This window comes from Lissotriton vulgaris, chromosome 1_1, assembly GCF_964263255.1.
Source record: "Lissotriton vulgaris chromosome 1_1, aLisVul1.2, whole genome shotgun sequence".
NCBI lineage: Eukaryota > Metazoa > Chordata > Amphibia > Caudata > Salamandridae > Lissotriton > Lissotriton vulgaris.
The window spans coordinates 642808907-642830495 of NC_141685.1; the positions used below are offsets into that span (position 1 = coordinate 642808907).

Here is a 21589-nt window from a genome sequence, read left to right on the forward strand (position 1 = left end):
GATGAGGTGTTGAGGGAGAGTGAGGATGAGGTGTTGAGGGTGAGTGAGTGTAATTTAGGGTGGGTGATGAGTTAAGAGTGAGTGAGTGTGAGTGAGGGTGTGATTGGCAAATGTGAGTGTTTTGCATGTGTGACTCGTTATTGTAAAGTAAGTGTGTTTGTGTTTTTGTATGTTGTTGTTGTAGAATGATGCTGTTGTGGTGGTGTAGAGTGATGTTGGTGTGTTGATGAGTGTTGTTAGTGTGGTGCTTCCTAATGCTGTTGTTGTGATGTGTTGATGATGAGTTGTGCTGTGTTAGTGTTCAACTATTACCACCACAGCATAACTCATCCCAACAACAGTTGCACTTCTCCCAACAACCTACTTTGTGATGTCCACCAATGGAACACGCATCAATACCACCTTAACATTCGGCCCCCCACAGTAACATTGCTCAACAACACAGCATAACTCTGCAGCAGCACAGGCGTATTTAGCTCAACAGTCTCATTCATACCTAATACTGTAGTGCGTGGAAGCTACAAAGTATGTGTATTTTGTATATGTTTTTGTAATGTCAAATGGATTGGCTGAATGTTGTATGTGGGTGTGACTATGTTGTATAAATTGAGTGTCTTAGTTATAATTTGCCTTTCGTATAGAAAAAATGACCATAGAAGTTGTAAAATTTGTATTACACACTTTTTTATTTTGTAAAAAAAATCACAAATATTTATTGTTTAACTTTGTACAAAAAAAAGATATCCTGGCAACATGCAAAATTTAGTCAGAAAATATTTCATCGTCTTTTTCTTTCAAAATCTTTATGATTTGCCCATTACAAAAGACAACTTCAAAAGTTTGTGGCAAAAAATGGACAAGGGCATCTCCGATGTTGTCAACTTCCTCATCTAACATAAACCATTTAATTAAGATCTCGTTTTCGATGGGCATGGATTGCAATTCGTCTGTGTTTGTCACTTTTATTGTGATAATACTGGTTTGCTCAGTAGAGCTTTCAACGCCATAAATTAGAATGTCCATCTTTTCCTCTGGTGGGGCTGTTACCTGTTGAGAGAAAATACAAGCAACAATTATTTTTTAAATTTGTATACTTTATTTTTTGTGTAAGGCCTATAGTGGTTGAAAGGGACAGAGTTGTTGAAAGGGACACATTGGGTGAAATGGACTGAGTAGGTGAAAGGGTCCCAGTTGTTGATAGGGTTTGAGTGGGTGATAGGTCGAGAGTGGGTGATAGGTGGTGGTAATATTTTTTTTGTGTGGTTGTAGTGTGATAGTGTGTTGAGGGTGAGTGAGGGTGAGATGTTAAGGGTGAGTGAGGGTGAGGCGTTGAGGGTGAGTGAGATTGAGGGTGAGTCAGTGTTTGAGGATGAGTGAGAGTGAGGGTAAGTAAGGGGCTGATGGGGAGGTGTTGAGCGTGATTGAAGTGGTGTTGTGGTGGTAAGTTTTTGTGTGTTGTTGTAGTGTGATAGTGTGTTGAGGGTGAGTGAGTATGAGTGTGAGTGAGAGGGAGAGTGAGTGAGAATGAGGGGGAGGTGTTGAGGGTGAGTGAGGATGAGTGAGGGTGAGGAGTTGAGGGTGAGTGAGGGTGAGGGGCTGAGGGTGAGCGAGGTGTTGAGGGTGAGGTGTTGAATGTGATTGAGGATGAGTGAGAGTGATGGTGAGTGATGTGTTGAGATTGACTGAGGGTGAGGCGTTGAGGGTGAGTGAGAGTGAGGTGTTGAGGCTGAGGGTGAGAAGCTGAGTGTGAGGGTGAGTGTGGGTGAGGCGTTGAAGGTGAGTGAGGGTGAGGTGTTGAGGGTGATTGAGGATGAGTGAGAGTGAGGAGTTAAGGGTGAGGTGTTTAGGGTGAGTGAAGTGTTGCTGTGGTGGTAAGTGTTTTTTTGTAGTTGTAGTGTGATAGTGTGTTGACGGTAAGTGAGGGTAAATGAGGGTGATGTTGTGAGGGTGAGTGAGTATGAGAGTGGTGTTGAGTGTGAGATGTTGAAGGTGATTGATGATGATTGAGATTGAGGGTGGGTGAGGAGTTAAGGGTGAGGTGTTTAGGGTGAATGAAGTGTTGCTGTGGTGGTAAGTATTTGTTTGTTGTTGTAGTGTGATAGTGTGTTGACGGTGAGTGAGGGTGAATGAGCGCGAGGATTTGAGGGTGAGTGAGTATGAGGGTGAGGTGTTGATGGTGAGTTGTTGAGGGTGAGTGAGTATGAGAGTGGGTGATAAGTCTAGAGTGGGTGATAAGTCTAGATTGGGTGATAGGCCTAGAGTGTGTGAAAGAGCCAGAGTTGTTGAAAGGTCCCGAGTGGATGAAAGCTCCCGAGTGGGTGAAAGCTCCCGAGTGGGTCAAAGGTCCCAAGTGGCTGAAATGTCCCGAGTGGGTAAAATGTCCAGAGTGGGTGGAAGGGGCAGAGTTGTTGAAAGGGCAAGACTGGGTGAAATTCCAAGAGTGGCTGAAAAGAGATAATTGCAAAATGTTTGGTTTGTTGTGCTTACCTCCATTTTGCTATGGCGCGTTGTATTCAATATTTTTTGGCAATTGAATTCATGTACAGTGACATGAGTCAGGGTCACATATTTCCCAAGATGTATTTTAAATAGTGACGCTTCTCTCCACAGTGTCACTTTTATATCATCAGTTGCATCTTTTATTGTAATGGATTTGAGTGGGGTATCTTGCCCATTGATAAACACCGTTTTTGCGTCCTCTTCCTACACAAAAAGAAAGCATTCTATTAAATAGTGATAGTAAAAACAGATATTACTAGTGCATTGTATGAAAGGCTATATAATGTATCATATTTAACGTCCCAAATGAACGTCCTTTCTAAAAGATTGAATTGTTTATTGTAAAAAATGGCCTTGTAGATCGTACTTGTTTTTGTAGTATACACCAACGCACTGCTATCTTTGAAGAGTGTATAATTCAAAATTTTTCCAGTTAGTTATTGAAGTTACTAAAGGTGTAATGTGTGTGTAAGTGAACTATGCATTTTTTAAGTAGACATGATGACATGAGTGAGGGTGATGGTGAGTTATTGAGTGTGAGGTGTTGAGTGTGAGGAGTTGTTGGGGAGTGAGGGTGAGTGAGGATGAGGTGTTACGTGAGGGTGAGGTTGAATGTAAGTGAGGGTGAGTGAGGGTGAGGGTGAGAGGGTGAGGGTGAGAGATTGAAGGTGAGTGAGGGTGAGAAGTTGAGGGTGAGTAACGATGAGCGTGAGTGTGACTGAGGCTGAGTGAGGGTTATTTCGGGTGAGGAGTTGAGTGTGAGAGTGAGTGAGTGTTGAGGGTGAGAGATTGTGGGTGATTGATGTTGAGAAGTTGATGGTGAGTAAGGATGAGGGTGAGTGTGGGTGAGAAAGGGTGAGTTATTGGGTGAGGGTGAGGTGTTGAGGGTGAGTGAGGGGGAGGGTGAGGCTGAGGCTGAGGTGTTGAGTGAGAGTGAGGTTGACTGAGGAGTTGAGGGAGAAGTGTTAAGTTTTTGAGGGGGAGGTGTTAATGGCTAGTGAGGGTGAGTGAGGGTGAGTAGTTTAGTGTGATTGAGGGTGAGTGAGGCGTTGAGGCTGAGGTGTTAAGGGTGAGGTGTTGAGGGTGAGTCAGGGTGACGTTTTGAGAATGAGTGAGGGTGACTAAGGGTGAGTCATTGAGGTAAAGACAGTGTTTTTTTAGTTCTATTCCTAAACAAAAACTAAGCATTGTATAAAATATTTACTGTCAAAATACATCTTACTATTGCGTTGTATGAATGGCCATATAATGTATTATATTTAGCGACCCAAATGAACATCCTTCCTAAATGATAGCAATATTTTTAGAAAAAACTGGCTTTGTAGAGAGTACTTGTATTTGTAGTATACCGGAAAGTGCTGCCATATTATAGTTTTCAAAAGGCGTGTTTTTTGTTTAATTGTTAATTAACTTACTAAATGTGTGCTGTGTGTGTAAGGCAAGTATGCATTTTTTTAGTAGACCTGATGACATGAGTGAGGGTGTGGGTGAGGGTGAGTGATTGAGGGTGAGGTGTTGAGGGTTAGGGTGAGTGAGGGTGGGGTTGAGGGTGAGTGAGGACGAGGTGTTACATGAGGGTGAGTGTGAGTGAGGCAGAGTTAGGGTGAGGGGTTGAGGGTGAGTGAGAGTGAGGGAGTGTTGAGGGTGAAAGATTGAGTGTGAGAAGTTGAGGGTGAGTAAGGATGAGTGTGAGTGTGGGTGAGTGAGGGTGATTGATTGAGTGAGGGTGAGGTGTTGATGTTGAGGCTGAGGTGTTGAGGTGTTGAGTGAGAGTGAGGGTGACTGAGGAGTTGAGTGAGAAGTGTTGACTTTTTGAGGGGGAGGTGTTGAGGGCGAGTGAGGGTGATTGAGTGAGAGGTGTTGAGGGTGATTGAGGGTGAGTGAGATTAAGGCTGAGTGAGGCATTAAGGGTGAATTGTTGAGGGTGAGGTGTTGAGGGTGAGTGAGGGTGAGGTGTTGAGAGTTATTGAGGGTGAGAAGTTGAGGGTGAGTAAGGATGAGGCTGAGTGAGGGTGAGTGATTGATGTTGAGTGTGAGGCTGAGGTGTTGAGGTGTTGAGTGAGAGTGAGTGAGTATTTGAGGGAGAAGGGTAGAGTTTTAGAGTGGGAGGTGTGGAGGGCTAGTGAGGGTGATTGAGGGTGAGTGAGGAGGAGGTGTTGTGGGTGATCTCGGGTGAGTGAGATTGAGGTTGAGTGAGGCATTAAGATCAAATAGTTGAGGGTGAGATGTTGAGGGAGAGTGAGGGTTGGGTGGTGCGGCTGAGTGATGTTGACTGACGGTGAGGCATTGATGTAAAGACAGTATTTGCGTACTTTTGGTAAACCTAAAAAGAACAATTCTACAAAATAGTGACAGTAAAAACACATAGTAGTAGTGCGTTGTATGACTGGTAATATAATGTATTATATTCCACGACCCAAATGAACATACTTTCTACCATAGTGCATTTTTGTTTTAGTAAAAATTGGCTTTGTGGAGAGTACTTGAATTTGTACTATACCCCAAAGCACTGGCCTATTATATTTCTCAAAACTATTACTTTAGACATAGTGTGAAAGAGTGTCTAATGCAAGCTTTTTTGAGGTTGTTAGTGAAGTTCCTAAGGGCCCGATGTAGGTAAATCCCATTTTTGTATGTAGGTACCAACATCTGGATTCATTACAGAATCCTTAACAAATCTTTAATTACCGAATCGGTAAATACCGAATAGGTAATGCCCATTCATTCCTATGGGCTTTGAAGCCCATAGGAATGATTAGGCCTTACCGATTCGGTATTTACAGAATCTGTAATTAAAGAATTATGAAGGGTGCAGGGGGTGTCACTTTGACACCCTCTGGCACCCCCAAAAAAGGCACAGGTGCCATGTGGCAAGCATACCTGCCCTAAGGGCAGGTCTGCCTGTCACATGCCATAGGTATTTTACCCTGGATTTGTATTCCATGGTAAAATACCGATCGTGTAAGCCATGTGCAGAAGGTAAATTGCATACCTACATTACATTTCAGTTAATTTTATTGAATCTGTAAAAGTACCGATTCGGTAATTAAACAAATTTGCTAAAGTTACCTAAAATGTGCCCCTACATCTCAATAGCCCTTTACCGATCTGAAACGGCCCAAAATCGGTATTTTTGGCCGATTGGGATCGCTAAAGGGCTACCTACATCGTGCCCCTAAATGTGTAATTTGTGTGTAAGCCAACTATGCATTTTTTTAGTAGACATGATGACATGTTTGTGTTCATACTTCTGGCACATATTGTCCCTGAAACAGTCATCAGACTATTTAGACTTGCAATTTCGAAAAAGCAAAAATACATAAGATATGTCATTTTCAATACTAATAAGTCCAACTTTTCCACTGCAAGACAATAGTTTTTTTTTAGTTGACATGATAACTTGTTTGTGTTCATACTTACGGCAATTATTGTCCCTGAAACGGTCATCAGGCTTTTTAAACTTGCCCGTTTTATTTCCTTGATGGGAGAAGCCGATGGTGCAGGCGGATGCAAAATGTTGTTTGCTTGTTGGATCAGGCCCTCCTCGATTGTCATTGCGGGAAATTTGGTTACTTTAGTTTGTTTTGTAATTAAAATTGTTTTGTTTTTGAGAATAAAGTTTCGTATCAGTAGTCCACAGTTTATTTTCGTTTGCTCATATAAATTTTCTTGGTAACAAGTACATTTAATTGTTCCAGTTTTATCTGCTAAAGCCAAATGGAATAATATTTTCTGCTCTTGTTTAGCATTTTTGTATGTAGTTTTCCCTGAGCAGCTGATGACATTAACTCTTATTGGTTTCTGGTATGGTTTGTTGTCATCAGTATTAATGTTCATTATTTCTTCAATAGACATCATCTGAAATAGAAAATGTGATATAACATGTTAAATACAAACCCATATTGGTTTATGATCACTGTAATAGCATTCTAAAGTACCATAGTTGTGTAGTTGGTCATTTGTATATATATGATCTAAAATGGATTGGTAGTTAGTTGTATAACTGTTAATGAGTTGTTGACATTGTAATTTTGTTTCAAAGAATCCAAGTAATTGCTTGCTGTTTGCATTTGTTTGAGATACATCCACATTGAAATCCCCTATAATAATCAATTTGTGCATGGGGTAAAAATCAGTAATATTTGTGATGAAATCAAAAAGAGAAGTTATACTTTTTAGGGGTGGTTTGTATAAAATAATAATAAGGTAATCTGTGTCATCAATCTGTAGAGTAAAATGTAAAATGTCTATCCCTTCAAGTGTCTCATAAATAGGCAATATAAATAAATCTTTTTTGTAGTACATAATCATTCCATGGTTTGTGTTGTATGTATGAAATTTATCAAATATAATGTGATGATATTGTTCTATCGTGAAATCATTAGCTGTAGCATTTCTTGTAGTGTTGATCTCAGTTAAGCAAATAATGTCTGCTTGTAATATATTCCTATCCGCTACCATAGATGAAAAATTTTTCTGTAGTGATCTTATATTGTGTGCAATGATATTGAAATGTGCACTGTATGTATGTAACTGTGGGATATGTATTTCAAGTGGCATTTCTGTCCTTAATCTGTGCATTTCCTCATTAACTTGTGGATGTACTACAATTTTACGTTCATCAAAATTGTGTACATAGACATTTTGTATTGATTTTGCCCTGCTAATAGCAACATAATGCAAATGATGAATCTTGCTGTTATTAAAGTGTATATAAAGTGGTTCGAGAGTTGCACCTTGTGTGCGATGTATAGTGCGTGCTGATGCTTGGCGTAAAGGAAATTGCTTCCGTATAATGGTAATAAATTTCTTAGTGTATTGGAAATGTCTAGCAATAGCATGTATTGGTGTCCATGTATTTTGTATTTGTGAATGAAATAAGTGTTTATATTGTTGTCTGGTTGTTTGTCCTATAGTGGGATTGTCAAATAACAACCAAACAATAATAGGTGTATTGTTAATCAATTCTACTAATTGTACAACACCAGTTGCGCCATTTGTTAAACCATCATTGACATCCACATTGCAACTTAAATCATAACGAAGTTGTAAGGCAATGTGTAATGTATGTGAAAGGCCCATTGTTTTCTGTGGATCTTTGGGCAGTTGCTTAAGAATCGTTTTTTTCACACTTTCAGACAAATCAGAACTAACAGTATCGCTTGCTACTGTTATGTAGACAGGATAATCTTTGCAATGTTGTTCTAAAACCTTTTTGTTAATTTCATTAACTTCTAGATTAGTTGACATGATATATGGAATTGTTTCTAATAAAGTCTCATCAGGTTGTATTTCCCTTTGCTTAATTTGTGAAATATCTTCTTCAGTATGCTTGCCTTCTCTCAATCTGTTTAGTAATTCAGCAAATTGTAGATCTTCTTTTTGGCGCATAATTTTTGTTAATTCAAAAATTTTAAAATGTTCTTTCCATAAGTTAGCACTTAAAGGACCATACATTTGTGTAGAATCCTGAAAAATGTATCTGTCAAATACAGGTTTTAATTGGTAAAAATCACCAATGGCTAAAATAGAAATTCCTCCAAATGGTTCATTAGATGATTTAATTTCTTGAAGCCTGTTATGTATAAAATTCAACATATTGTGTCCTACCATTGAAATTTCATCAATAATAACAACTCTAACATGCATCATTTCCATTTGTAGAGCAGTTCTATGTTCATGACTCAGTTGTTTATAAGTCAAACTTTGCGACACAGGTATTTTGAAAGTGCTATGCAGTGTTTTGCCATTAATATTATGGGCAGCCTTTCCTGTTGGAGCAGTAAGTAAGATATAAACATTATCAGGATTTTCACCGGCCTTAGTGTTATAGTAGCGTAGTAAAGTTTGATATAGTGCAGATATTACAAAACTTTTCCCAACACCAGCCCCTCCAGTGCAAAAAGTATAGCATGGAGTGCTAGTAGTTTTAAACCAATGCAAGTGATGGTAAACAAATTTAAGTTGTTCTTCCGTTAAGTTTTGCATAAGTTGTTGGTATTTTTCATTGGGCAAAATAACGTTAGTTGAGCTTTGTTCTTCAGTTGTAGTTCTAATTCCTAAATCTAGAGCCAAATCATATCTATTATTATGTTCTGGATTTTTGTCTTCTGTCTGTATATTCACAGTTGGTGATAGAGGAGGTGAAATTACATTTTCATGAGACTGTTCATGAATAATGTTTGTAAGTTCGCCATGCTGTTTGTTATAGATTTTTAGTTGTGTGTCAACAAATTTTTTAACTTCCAGATACCTATCATAGTAAGTTTCCTTGTTGATTAGTATTTTTTCTTCTTCCCTCCATGGATAGTGCAACATTAAGATTTCTCTATAATACTCTTCTGGTTCATTATTTTTGCTAAATCTGCAAAAGCGTATTATTTTCCCTTGTCTGCGCTTATTTAAAGCATAATCATAATTATGTTTCTGTTGTTGTTTATTTCCGTCACTACATTCTATTTCTAATTCTTCCTCATCTGAGCTGTAAAAGTTTTGTTCTGCTAGTAAATCTTCGCAATCATTTATTTCTTTCCCATGTGTTTTTTTCTTCACATAGTTGAAATTAGCCGCATAGTCTGCTAAAGTGCACATCTCTAATGATTGTGGCCTTTTGCAGTACTTAATAATAATATTTTCACATTGAATGTCAGTTGAATTTTCGGGCAAGTTATTAATAGTTTCGATATCACGCATTAAATAAGTTCTTTTCTCTGGACGGCTAGTATTAATAAATACAAATGATCGTGAGCTTTTCCGTAATGGTATTTGAAGAATTAGATATGCTGCTTCTTGAGCACTAATTTCTGTGCAGTTGAGGAATTTGTTCCCTATGTGTTTAAGTTGATCTTTGATATTACTATTGCTTGTTACCTCTTTAGCAGCTTGCGCTAGAAGTTTGCTAATTCCTCTTTGCGATTTACTGATATATGAGATAATATAGACTGCACAAGCATAAGGGTCTAGTATAAACTGCAAGTCTATGTTTGCTCGCCAAGCTTCTAAAAGAGTACTATTGTAGTTATTGATGAAGCATTCGGCTGGTGTTCTTTTTAAAAAAATAGTTGTTTTTTGTAAGCTAGTTTGTATAGAAGTAATATATTCTTTATCATCCATTTTAATGAAGTCCAAAAATTCCTCAAAAGAAAGTGTATTAAAAGTAGTATTATTCATAGCTTCATGTATTATTTTCATATTATCTTGCCATTGGTTATTTGTCTCCTCCAGTGTTAATGGCTCTAATATGAGCGTTCTTGACATTGGATATTTGGGATATTGATATTTGCATGTCCGTTGCTGTTTACGTCTGCAATTTTTGGTGTGACCATGCCTTTGTAGATTTATTAACGGTTGTAAAACAGGGTTCTCAGACTTCTGACAAGTGATATATTTGTCAATAAAGCTATTGACTTCTTCCACTGGTGAAACACCATATAATGGTGCTTTGTTTACCCAGAGTAATGCATGTATATGTGGAGAACCTCTTTGTTGGAATTCGACTCTGTAAAAGTAGTCTACTATTTCCCCAATTGGATTAGTGCCATTCAGCAAAACACAATTAAAGAATTTCCTAACTTGATAGTCAAACTGTCTTGCACATGTTATTGGATCTTCTTGTATTAATTTACTTTTAGTTTCCCAAGACATGTTTAAGAATTCTTCCTCTGTACATTCCTTTAAGTTTCTAACTCTCAATAGTATATTTATTAAATGGTGCCATTTTGTTTCTGCAGCAGATAATGTCAAAAAGAAAGTGGGAATGCCAAGTTGCCTTATCATAGCAAAAATATCTTTTTTGCAACCTTCCCAATATGGAGGTGAACTGCGTATAGTTTTTAATATTTTGTACCCCTCATTAAACTGTAAAACATTGGCAATATTACATTTAATGTCTTTAGCAGTTATTTTATTGCCATCTGTAAAATGTTTTCTGACGGAAATGTTGATTTTACCATGGATCTGCTTAATATGTAATTTCTTCAGTTTAAAAAAGACATTAGTAATAGATTTAGCGACTCTTCTATCATAACTCCTTAACTCTGCTTGGCAAATAGTACTATAATGTACCGGTATGTGTCTTTCCTTATTGTTAGGCCTTCGTTCACCACAAAAAATAGTAGGGAAAGCCAAAAACTCTGAATCTTTATCCTCATATAAACCTCTTGGCGTGTTATGTTCAGCTGGAGCGAAACTTAACACATTCAGCGAATTACTAGTAATAGTTTCATTTGTTAACATAGTATCCAAATTCCCAGCTTCTATGTTGTCAGAACTATCAGATGAATTGTTTGTCTCAGAAGTCTCATTGTGAGATTCTATTTCTGGAGGTATATACTCCCAGTCAGGGTTAATGGTAACACCATATTCATTAAACATTGTACTATTTTTAGCTAGCCATGTAGCTGCCTTTTTTACAGTATTTGGTCTAATATTCTCATAATGTGTATATGATTTATAGATTAATTTCCTTTTTAATTTCACTGGGATTGTCATGGCGTCATTAATTTGCCTTGGTAAAATGGTAACAGTTGTCATAACATCTGCAGGTACATTAACTACTGCACCTGATAATGATTTTTGAAAACCGCGTGGCAGACTCCGAATTTGTAAGAATGGTATCCTAGGTGAAACTAATCTTTCTTCTAAATCATATAATTCTAATTCAACTGGTACATTTGGGAAGCCCATGCCATTTACAATTGAACATGGTGGTATTTTGTTTTTTCTAATGTAATAATAGCAAGTCTTACAAATAAAATTTGTTTTCTTGTTACTAATGTTACACTTGTTGAAAATTTCGGATTGGCTAACACTGCGTATATTTTGCAACGTTTGTTTATGCCACAGTTGATTGCAAAGAGTACAAATGTACTCTGGCCCATGCAATATTTCCCGGTGGAATTTGCGAATGATTGTATGGATTTGTTTACCTCGTTTCTGTCTTTGGGCCTGCGTGAAGATGGGTATGTTATTATCAGTAGCACTTAGTTGACTGTTGGTAATATCTTCTTCAGCTGTATTAACTTTTTTACTTTGTACAACTGTAGTTGGACATGTACTTGAATCCCTTTTTCTTTTCCGAGACTGTTTATTTGTTCCCTGGATAGCTTTACTATTACCTGGTAATTGTGCTAAATGATTGCTATTGCTATTCCCTCCCTTACTTGTATTCTGTAAATGATCAGAAGACCTTGATGTTGATGTTATCGTCTGATTAGGAGTACATTCAGTAGTATGTACCCAAATTTTTCTTTCTTGCGGCAGGTGACTATTTTTTTTGTGCACAGTAAGTGCTTTTGTAAAGGATTTCCTTTGAATGACTTTTATATCTATTGGTGTTAATTCAAATTGGACACATTGCTCAGCCTGATGTGTAAAGTTATATGCTAGTTTCATAACATATTGAATTAGCCCTTCAAACGAATTAAATGCAATTGTAACACATGTTCCGTTTGAATGAGGCATGCCTTCATGGTCCCTACTATGTGAATCAAATACAAAGTATGATTGCATATGTTTGAAAATAGCTATTACATAAACATTCATACAAAGTAGAACACCACAGTGCTTATTAATAGTAACATTTAATGCTGTGCTAATATCTGGGTAGGCTTTATCAAAACGTTTAAGGACATCACCGTAGTAAGCATTCCGTAGCAAAAGTGAATATATCTCTTGATTGTGGTCTATATACCTTGGCAGGTCATCTGGATGCATAAGTGTTTCTTTGTTAATAGAATGCATTTGGAGATATAAAGCGTCCCCACGGTCCATTATATAATGCAGATCATTAGAGTTCCAAGTAGTTACTGGCTTGCATAAATTGTGCAAGACAGCAAAAGCACTATTTGGTAAGCATTGCTTACCTTGTGATTTGCTATTAAATTTGCTATTCCCTTGATGGTAACTTGCTTTCAAGCATTTCTGCATCTTATAAGTTATACTGAAATGTTGTTATCAACAAATGTAAATTAAGAAGGTTTGTGAACTAACAAATTTTTTAGGGGACTGTAAGGTATGAACTTTTAACAAATTTTAAACTAAGTGGCAAAGTAGTATTTACCTTAACTTCTGTTTCTTTTGTTGTTGTTTTAATAATCTGAAAGGAGAAAAGAAAAATTTTGTTTAGAATACATTTTTTCGAATTTTTGCCATAAAGGCCACATTAGCAGGTAATTAGTCTTTTAAAGACCTGTTAAGAGCTCTAGTGCTGCTGTGAGTGTATGTGCCACGGCTGGCACACAGGCAGGGATGAGATGATAGAGGGAGAGAGAGGGAGTGGGAGGAAAAGGGGGACAGAGAGAGAGTGAGTGAGTGCGTGAAAAGTTAATACTGAGAGACGTTAAAAAATGTGTGTGTGTGTTATGTGTTGCATTGAATCAGAGAATGGATGAGGTGTGAGGAAAGGAAAGGGAGTGAGAGGGAGAGTGATAGGAAGGGAGACGGGGATGGAGGGAGGGAGAGAGAGGGAGAGGGAGACAGAGGGATTAAGAAAGTTAGAGTGAGAAAGAGGAAGGCAAGAGAGAGGGAGGGGGAGCTAGAAAAGGAGAGAGAGGGTGAGTGTGGATGAGGGGTTGAGGGTGAATGAGGATGAAATGTTGAGGGTGTGAGTGTGAGGGTGAGGTGTTGAGTGTTGTTGAGGTGAGGTGGTGAGGGTGAGGGTGAGTGAGGGGGAGGGGATGAGGGTGAGTGAGGGTGAGTGGTATTGAGGATGAGTGAGGGTGAGAGTGAGGGTGACTGTTTGATGGTGAGTAATGGTGAGGGTGAGTGAGGATGACATGTTGAGGGTGAGTGAGCATGAGGGTGAGTGAGCATGAGGGTGAGTGAGCATGAGGGTGAGTGAGCATGAGGGTGAGTGAGGATGGTGTGAGTGAGTGTGAGTGAGGGTGAGGGGTTGAGGGTGAGTGAAGGTAGGTTAGGCTTAGAGATTGAGGGTGAGTGATGGTGAGAACCTGAGGGTGAGTAAGGATGAGGGTGAGTGTGGGTGAGTGGGAATGAGGTGTTGTGGGTGAGTGAGGTGTTGAGGGTGAGTGAGGTGTTGAGGGTGAGTGAGGCTGAGGTGTTGAAGTGTTGAGTGAGAGTGAGAGTGAGGGTGAGTGAGGAGTTGAAGGAGAAGTGTTGAGGGTGTGTGTGTGAGGTGTTGAGGGCTAGTGAGGGTGGGTGAAGTGTTGAGGATGAGTGAGGGTGAGTGAAATTAAGGGTGAGTGAAATTGAGGGTGAGTGAGGTGTTGAGGGTGAGTGAGAGTGAGGTGTTGAGTGAGAGGTTGAGTGAGTGTGAGTGAGGGTGAGGAATTGAGTGAGGGTGACTGAGGGTGACTGAGGGTGAGTGAAGGTAAGTGAAGGTAAGTGAGGGTGAGTGAGGATGAGCGTGATGGTGGATGAGGGTGAGTAAGAGTGAGTGAGGCTGAGGGTGAGGGAGGGTGAGGTAGAGCGAGGCATTGATGTTGAGTGTTGGTGAGGTATTAAGGGTGAGTGAAGGTGAGTGAGAATGAGGGTGAGTGCGGGTGAGGGTGAGGCGTTGAGGGTGAGTGAGGGTGAGGGTGAGAAAGGGAGAGGCGTTGAGGGTGAGTGAGGGTGAGCTGTTAAAGGTGACTGAGGGTGATGCGTTGAGGGTAAGTGAGGGTGAGGTGTTGAGTGTGAGTGAGGGAGAGGGTGAGGCGTTGCGGGTAAGTGAGGGTGAGTGTGTGTGTGTGGCTTCAAAAAGTAAAGACACCCTTAAAGTAGTGTCGTTATTTGTATTCGGAAAATAGTTTAGAATTGCTGAGGATGTGGGACTTGAATGTGTCTGTTGTTAGTTTTAAAAGCTGGAATTGTTGTTGGGGATGGAGAGGGAGTGAGTGTGTGCGTGAAGAGTTAATAGTGCGAGACGTACCGAAAAATGTGTGTGTGTGTCATCGTGTAACTTAGATTACTTCCTATATTGCATTGAATATGAAAATGAATGCGGTGTGCGTGTAATATTGAAAGTGTATACAGTTAGTGTGCAAGTAATGTAGAAAGATAGAGAGGGTAGTAAATGGGAGACAAATGGAGAGTTATGTACAAAGACAGAGAGGAAGGGAAAGTTAGGGAAAGGAAGGGAAATGGAGGGAGAGGAAGAGAAAGGGAGTGAGATGCAGGGTGATAGGGAGGGAGACGGAGAGGGAGGGAGAGAGGAGGAAGAAAAAAGGGGGAGTGAGACAGAGGGAGGAACACAGTTAGAGTGAAACAGAGGAACACAGGAGAGAGGGAGGGGGAGCTATAGAGAGGGAGAGAGAGCTATAGAGATGTAGGGAGACCGAAAGAGAAAGAGAGCTAGAAAATTATGTGTATGCCGGGAGGGCTCAGTGCACGAAGCCTTCGGCTGCAGGGTCCTGTGATTAACCTCATGGTCAGTTTAATGTTGTTGCTGTCGCCCCGACCCTTAACAACTAACCCTGCCCCCACCGATGCGGTCCTTGGACACAAAGTAAACAGTACATTTTTCACCTGCTTGAAAGATTGTGAGTAGCCATGTAATAGAGGGTGTGTGCGAAAGTCCCTTTGATAGTGGATTGTGTGTATGAAAAATTTGTTGTGGTGTGGCGAAGTGTTGCGAACGGATTATGACTGTACTATTCCCCCTAATGTTCCAATGTGCCTGTGACTAGTGTAGTAAGTGTAAGGTCCATTATTTTTTGGGTAGGCAGCTAATCCTGGATAATGTGTTATTGGATGTGTGCATGTGAAAATGTAATACTAGTCGTTGTACGAGTGGCTGTTTCTGTGTGTCAGCTTGTAACTTGGATTACTAACTGTGCAAGGAAATGTACGAATGAATGCATTGTGCGTAAATGTTGTAAACTGTTGCCTGTTTACGTGCTAATTAATGTGCAATTAGAAGTTCTGACTGAAAGTTTGGTGCTGTAGTGGCGAAGTGCTATGATGTTACATTGCGTAGGAGTTGCACGTGTTGTATAAGGGTGGCAGTCAGTGTTTTGCCTAATGTGACAGGCTGTGTGTGATTAGTGTAAGATTCAGTGTTTTGCCTAATGTGACAGGGTGTGTGTGATTAGTGTACTATAGAGAGGGAGGGAGACGAAGAGAGAAAGAGAGCGAGAAAATTATGTCTATGCCGGGAGGGCTCAGTGCACGAAGCCTTCGGCTGCAGGGTACTGTGAATAACCTCATGGTCAGTTTTATGTTGTTGCTGACGCCCCGAGCCTTAACCACTGACCCTGCCCCCACCGATGCGGTCCTTGGACACTTAGTAAACATTAAATTTTGCCCCTGAGAGAAAGATTGTGAGTAGGCATGTAATAGAAGGTGTGTGTGAAAGTGTCCTTGTTCGTGGAATGTATGTTTGAAAATTTTGTTGTGGTGTGGCGGAGTGTTGGTGTACCCAGTTAGTGTGCAAGTAATGTAGAAAGATAGAGAGGGAGTAAATGGGAGACAAATGGAGAGTTATGTACAAAGACAGAGAGGAAGGGAAAGTTAGGTAAAGGAAGGGAAGTGGAGGGAGAGGAAGAGAAAGGGAGTGAGATGAAGGGTGATAGGGAGGGAGACGGAGAGGGAGGGAGAGAGGAGGAAGAAAAGAGGGAGAGTGAGACAGAGGGAGGAACACAGTTAGAGTGAAACAGAGGAAGACAGGAGAGAGGGAGGGGGAGCTATAGAGAGGGAGAGAGAGCTATAGAGATGTAGGGAGAGCGAAAGAGAAAGAGAGCGAGAAAATTATGTGTATGCCGGGAGGGCTCAGTGCACGAAGCCTTCGGCTGCAAGGTCCTGTGATTAACCTCATGGTCAGTTTAATGTTGTTGCTGTCGCCCCGACCCTTAACAACTAACATTGCCCCCACCGATGCGGTCCTTGTACACAAAGTAAACTGTACATTTTTCACCTGCTTGAAAGATTGTGAGTAGCCATGTAATAGAGGGTGTGGGCGAAAGTCCCCTTGATAGTGGATTGTGTGTATGAAAAGTTTGTTGTGGTGTGGCGAAGTGTTGAGAACGGATTATGACTGTACTATTCCCCCTAATGTTCCAATGTGCCTGTGAATAGTGTAGTAAGTGTAAGGTCCATTTTTTTTTTGGGTAGGCAGCTAGTCCTGGCTAATGTGTTATTGGATGTGTGCTTGTGAAAATGTAATACTAGTAGTTGTACGAGTGGCTGTTTCTGTGTGTCAGCTTGTAACTTGGATTACTAACTGTGCAAGTAAAGCAACGAATGAATGCATTGTGCATAAATGTTGTAAAGTGTTGCCTGTTTACGTGCAAATTAATGTGCATTTCGAAGTTCTGACTGAAAGTTTGGTGCTGTAGTGGCGAAGTGCTATGATGTTAAATTGCGTAGGAGTTGCACGTGTTGTATAAGGGTGGCAGTCAGTGTTTTGCCTAATGTGACAGGCTGTGTGTGATTAGTGTAAGATGCAGTGTCTTGCCTAATGTGACAGGGTGTGTGTGATTAGTGTGCTATAGAGAGGGAGGGAGACGAAGAGAGAAAGAGAGCGACAAAATTATGTGTATGCCGGGAGGGCTAAGTGCACGAAGCCTTCGCCTGCAGGGTACTGTGAATAACCTCATGGTCAGTTTTATGTTGTTGCTGTCGACCCGACCCTTAACGACTGACCCTGCCCCCACGTCGGAGTGTTAGGAACGAAAGTAAAAATTGTGTAGAAGAGTGAACAGTTGGCTGTACTTACATGATATATGTTGGTGCGCAGTTTCTTTCCCCCTATCAAGGAAATGTTGAAAGCGTACCAATAACCTACAAGAGATAACGATAAAAAAAGCAATATGTATCTGTTGGTTTAAACCAAGGTATGACCTGTTTAAGAAATTACGTAGTCCTTTGCTAAGTATTACCATAGAAAATGTAGATTAGCAAACACACATGTGGCAGAATAATTTAACACAGGTGCAATGTTGATATAGTAACAATTCTAATAAACGCAAGTAAATATATCAATACTGTCCCTTAGATGTATAAAAATAACACTTGCATGCACTTACGTTCTAAGATTGAATGCCGTAATTTTTCAGTGGCTGTTGGTCGATAGCAGCAAGTACAGCGCCGTTCTGTAAGTCGAACTTCTGTCCTCGCTGGTAAAAAGAGAGTATGACTTAAAGTGACCCGTCCCTCTGCTTAAATAGGGGGTAACGATGCAAGAATCTTTTTTTTTTTTGTGTTTAAGAAAGGATCAAAGCTTTTAGTCCTTCCCTTGCCCCAAGGAAAAGTCACACTAGCTGATGTGCGCGACTTGGAAGTGTGAATGTTTGAATGTGTATGCAGATGGAGTTTCGACATAGGCGCGCCAGTAGACTTCACTGGGCAACTCCCTTAAGGCCATATAAGATTTTGCTCGGAACTAACAAAGCAAAGGGCCTTCAACTGTCTGCTCGAAGTTACACGTAAAAATGGCATATATAAAGCATCAAAAGTATACAAAGTTTCACTTTAAAACCTACTACTCTTGTAATATACTGGCTCAAAGTTGTGCCGTTTAGGTTTAGTATGAAAATACTGAAAATTGCTGCGGATTCGTCCATTAATGTGTGTGTGGCAACGTGAAAAAATAGTGGGTAAATGAGAAAGATGGTCGATGATTTTGTTTGGCAAAAAAGAAATGGAAAGACAGGTGTGGTGCTGAACGGGTCAGAGGCCGGATGCAATATTTGCCATTAAAGTTGTGTTTTTCGTTTTATTATGAAAATAGTGAACATTGCTGCGTAAGTGGCCCTTAAATGTGTCTGTGGGTATTTTTAAGTGCTAGGCTAATTTTGGCGGTGTGTGTACGTGTTGTAAATACTGAATTTCGCTGCGGGTGCGTCCCTTAATGTAAGTCTTGTAATATACAGGCTCAAAGTTGTGGCGTTTATGTTTAGTATGAAAAAACAGGACATTGCTGCAGATGCCTCCATTAATGTGTGAGTGTCACCATAGAAATACAGTGGGAGACTGAGAAAGATGTTCGATGATTTTGTTTGCCAATAGATAAATGTAGCGATAGGTGTGGCGAAATGTTCTGAGCTGATTTATTTGCCATCAAAGTTGTGTTGTTATTTGTAGTATAAAAATAGTGAGCATTGCTGAGAATGCGGCCCTTCAATGTGTCTGTGGGTAATTTTAAATGCTAGGAATTATGTTGGTGTGTGTGTACGGCATGGTATGTAAACTATAGTAGTTTTGTTAACGTTTCCAGACACCATTTTCTCCTTTAATGTAAATCGACTTGAACTGTCTACGCAAAGGTACACTTAAAAATGGCATGAGGGGTTGAGGGTGAGGATGAGTGAGGGTGAGGCTGAGGTCTTGAGTGTAAGTGAAAGTAAGAGTGAGGGTGAGTGAGGGGTTGAGTGTTAGTGAGGGTGAGGTATTGAGGATGAGTGAGGGGAAGGGTGATTGAGGGATTGAGAGTTACTGAGGGTGAGGTGTGTAAGGTGAAGTGTTGAGGGTGTGGGTGAGGGGTTGAGGGTGAGGGAGGGTGAGTGAGGTTGAATGGTTGAGGGTGAGGGGTTGAGGTGAGGAATTGAGGCTGATGTTTTGAGGGTGAGTGAGGGTGAGATGTTGATGGTGAGTGAAGGTGAGATGTTGGGTGAGGCGTTGAGGGTGAGTGACTATAGAATTTTTCTACCTTACTGTCATTTGACTTGAACTGTTAGCGCCAAGTTACCCTTAAAAATAGCATGAGACGTTGAGGGTGAGGGCGAGTGAGGGCGAGGCTGAGGTGTTGAGTGAGGGTGAGGTGTTGAGGGTGGGTGAGGGTAGGTGAGTGTTGAGGGTGAGGGTTGAGGGTGAGAGTGATTGTTTGAGGGTGAGTGGTTGAGGGTGAGTGGTTGAGGGTGAGTGGTTGAGAGTGAGTGGTTAAAGGTGAGTAGTTGAGGGTGAGTGGTTGAGGGTGAGTGGTTGAGGGTGAGTGGTTGAGGGTGAGTGGTTGAGGGTGAGTTGTTGAGGGTGAGTGGTTGAGGGTGAGTGGTTGAGGGTGAGTGGTTGAGGGTGAGTGGTTGAGGGTGAGTGGTTGAGGGTGAGTTGTTGAGGGTGAGTTGTTGAGTTGAGGGTGAGTGAATGAGGGTGAGTGGTTGAGGGTGAGTGTTGATGGTGAGTTGTTGAGGGTGAGTTGTTGAGGGTGAAGTGTTTAGGGTGAAGTGTTGAGGGTGAAGTGTTGAGGGTGAGTCGTTGAGGGTGAGTCGTTGAGGGTGAGGTGTTGAGGGTGAGATGTTGATGGTGAGTGAGTGATGTGTTGGGTGAGTTGTTGAGGGTGAGTGGTTGAGGGTGAGTGGTTGAGGGTGAGTGGTTGAGGGTGAGTGGTTGAGGGTGAGTGGTTGAGGGTGAGTGGTTGAGGGTGAGTGGTTGAGGGTGAGTGGTTGAGGGTGAGTGGTTGAGGGTGAGTGGGTGAGGGTGAGTGGGTGAGGGTAAGTGGTTGAGGGTGAGTGGTTGAGGGTGAGTGGTTGAAGGTGAGTGGTTGAGGGTGAGTGGAGGAGTTTTGATAAAAAACCATAAAGTTTACAGACGCCAATTTCAACCTTACTGTAATATGACTGTAACTGTCTGATCCAAGTTACGCTTAACAAATGGCATGAGGAGTTGAGGGAGAGGGTGAATGTGAGTGAGGGTGAGGTTGAAGTGTTGAGTGTGAGTGAGGGTAAAAGTGAGGGTGAGTGAGGCGTTCAGTGTTAGTGTGGGTGAGATATTGAATGCGAGTGAGGGTAAGGGTGACTGAGTAATTGACAGTTAGTGAGGGTGAGGAGTTGAGTGTTAGTGATGTTGAGGTGTTGAGGGTGAGTGAAGGTGAGGGTGAGTGAGGGTGAGTGGGAGGGGTTGAGGGTGAGTGAGGTGTTTAGGGTGAAGTGTTGAGGATGTAGGTGAGGGGTTGAGGGTGATGGAGGGTGAGTGAGAGTGAGGGGTAGAAGGTGAAGGGTTGCGGGTGAGGGTTGGGGGTGAGGGGTTGAGGGTGAGGTGTTGAGGGTGAGTGAGGCTGAGATGTTGAGGGTGAGTGGTTGAGGGTGAGTGGTTGAGGGTGAGTGGTTGAGGGTGAGTGGTTGAGGGTGAGTGGTTGAGGGGTTGAGGGTGAGTGAGGTGTTTAGGGTGAAGTGTTGAGGATGTAAGTGAGGGGTTGAGGGTGATGGAGGGTGAGTGAGGGTGAGGGGTGGAAGGTGAGGTGTTGCGGGTGAGGGTTGGGGGTGAGGGGTTGAGGGTGAGGTGTTGAGGGTGAGTGAGGCTGAGATGTTGAGGATGAGTGGTTGAGGGTGAGTGGTTGAGGGTGAGTGGTTGAGGGTGAGTGGTTGAGGGTGAGTGGTTGAGGGTGAGTGGTTGAGGGTGAGTGGTTGAGGGTGAGTGGTTGAGGGTGAGTGGTTGAGGGTGAGTGGTTGAGGGTGAGTGGTTGAGGGTGAGTGGTTGAGGGTGAGTGGTTGAGGGTGAGTGGTTGAGGGTGAGTGGTTGAGGGTGAGTGGTTGAGGGTGAGTGGTTGAAGGTGAGTGGTTGAGGGTGAGTGGAGGAGTTTTGATAAAAAACCATAAAGTTTACAAACGCCAATTTCAACCTTACTGTAATATGACTGTAACTGTCTGATCCAAGTTACGCTTAACAAATGGCATGAGGAGTTGAGGGAGAGGGTGAATGTGAGTGAGGGTGAGGTTGAAGTGTTGAGTGTGAGTGAGGGTAAAAGTGAGGGTGAGTGAGGCGTTCAGTGTTAGTGTGGGTGAGATATTCAATGCGAGTGAGGGTAAGGGTGACTGAGTAATTGACAGTTAGTGAGGGTGAGGAGTTGAGTGTTAGTGATGTTGAGGTGTTGAGGGTGAGTGAAGGTGAGGGTGAGTGAGGGTGAGTGGGAGGGGTTGAGGGTGAGTGAGGTGTTTAGGGTGAAGTGTTGAGGATGTAGGTGAGGGGTTGAGGGTGATGGAGGGTGAGTGAGAGTGAGGGGTAGAAGGTGAAGGGTTGCGGGTGAGGGTTGGGGGTGAGGGGTTGAGGGTGAGGTGTTGAGGGTGAGTGAGGCTGAGATGTTGAGGGTGAGTGGTTGAGGGTGAGTGGTTGAGGGTGAGTGGTTGAGGGTGAGTGGTTGAGGGTGAGTGGTTGAGGGTGAGTGGTTGAGGGTGAGTGGTTGAGGGTGAGTGGTTGAGGGTGAGTGGTTGAGGGTGAGTGG

The 21589-nt window shown here is 41.7% G+C and overlaps 1 protein-coding gene across 1 annotated transcript; it reads right to left on the reverse strand.

The window, feature by feature from the left end:
• Window positions 1–709: 709 nt before the first annotated feature.
• On the reverse strand, window positions 710–17595 carry LOC147747596 (uncharacterized). Its single transcript, XM_086936335.1, has 6 exons — window positions 17463–17595; window positions 17153–17217; window positions 12560–12595; window positions 5920–6357; window positions 2488–2703; window positions 710–1047 (listed from the first exon to the last, which is right to left on the reverse strand). The coding sequence occupies exons 4-6, from the start codon at window positions 6355–6357 to the stop codon at window positions 763–765; spliced, it is 939 nt and encodes a 312-aa protein (XP_086792461.1). The 5' UTR covers window positions 12560–12595; window positions 17153–17217; window positions 17463–17595; the 3' UTR covers window positions 710–762.
• Window positions 17596–21589: the final 3994 nt, after the last annotated feature.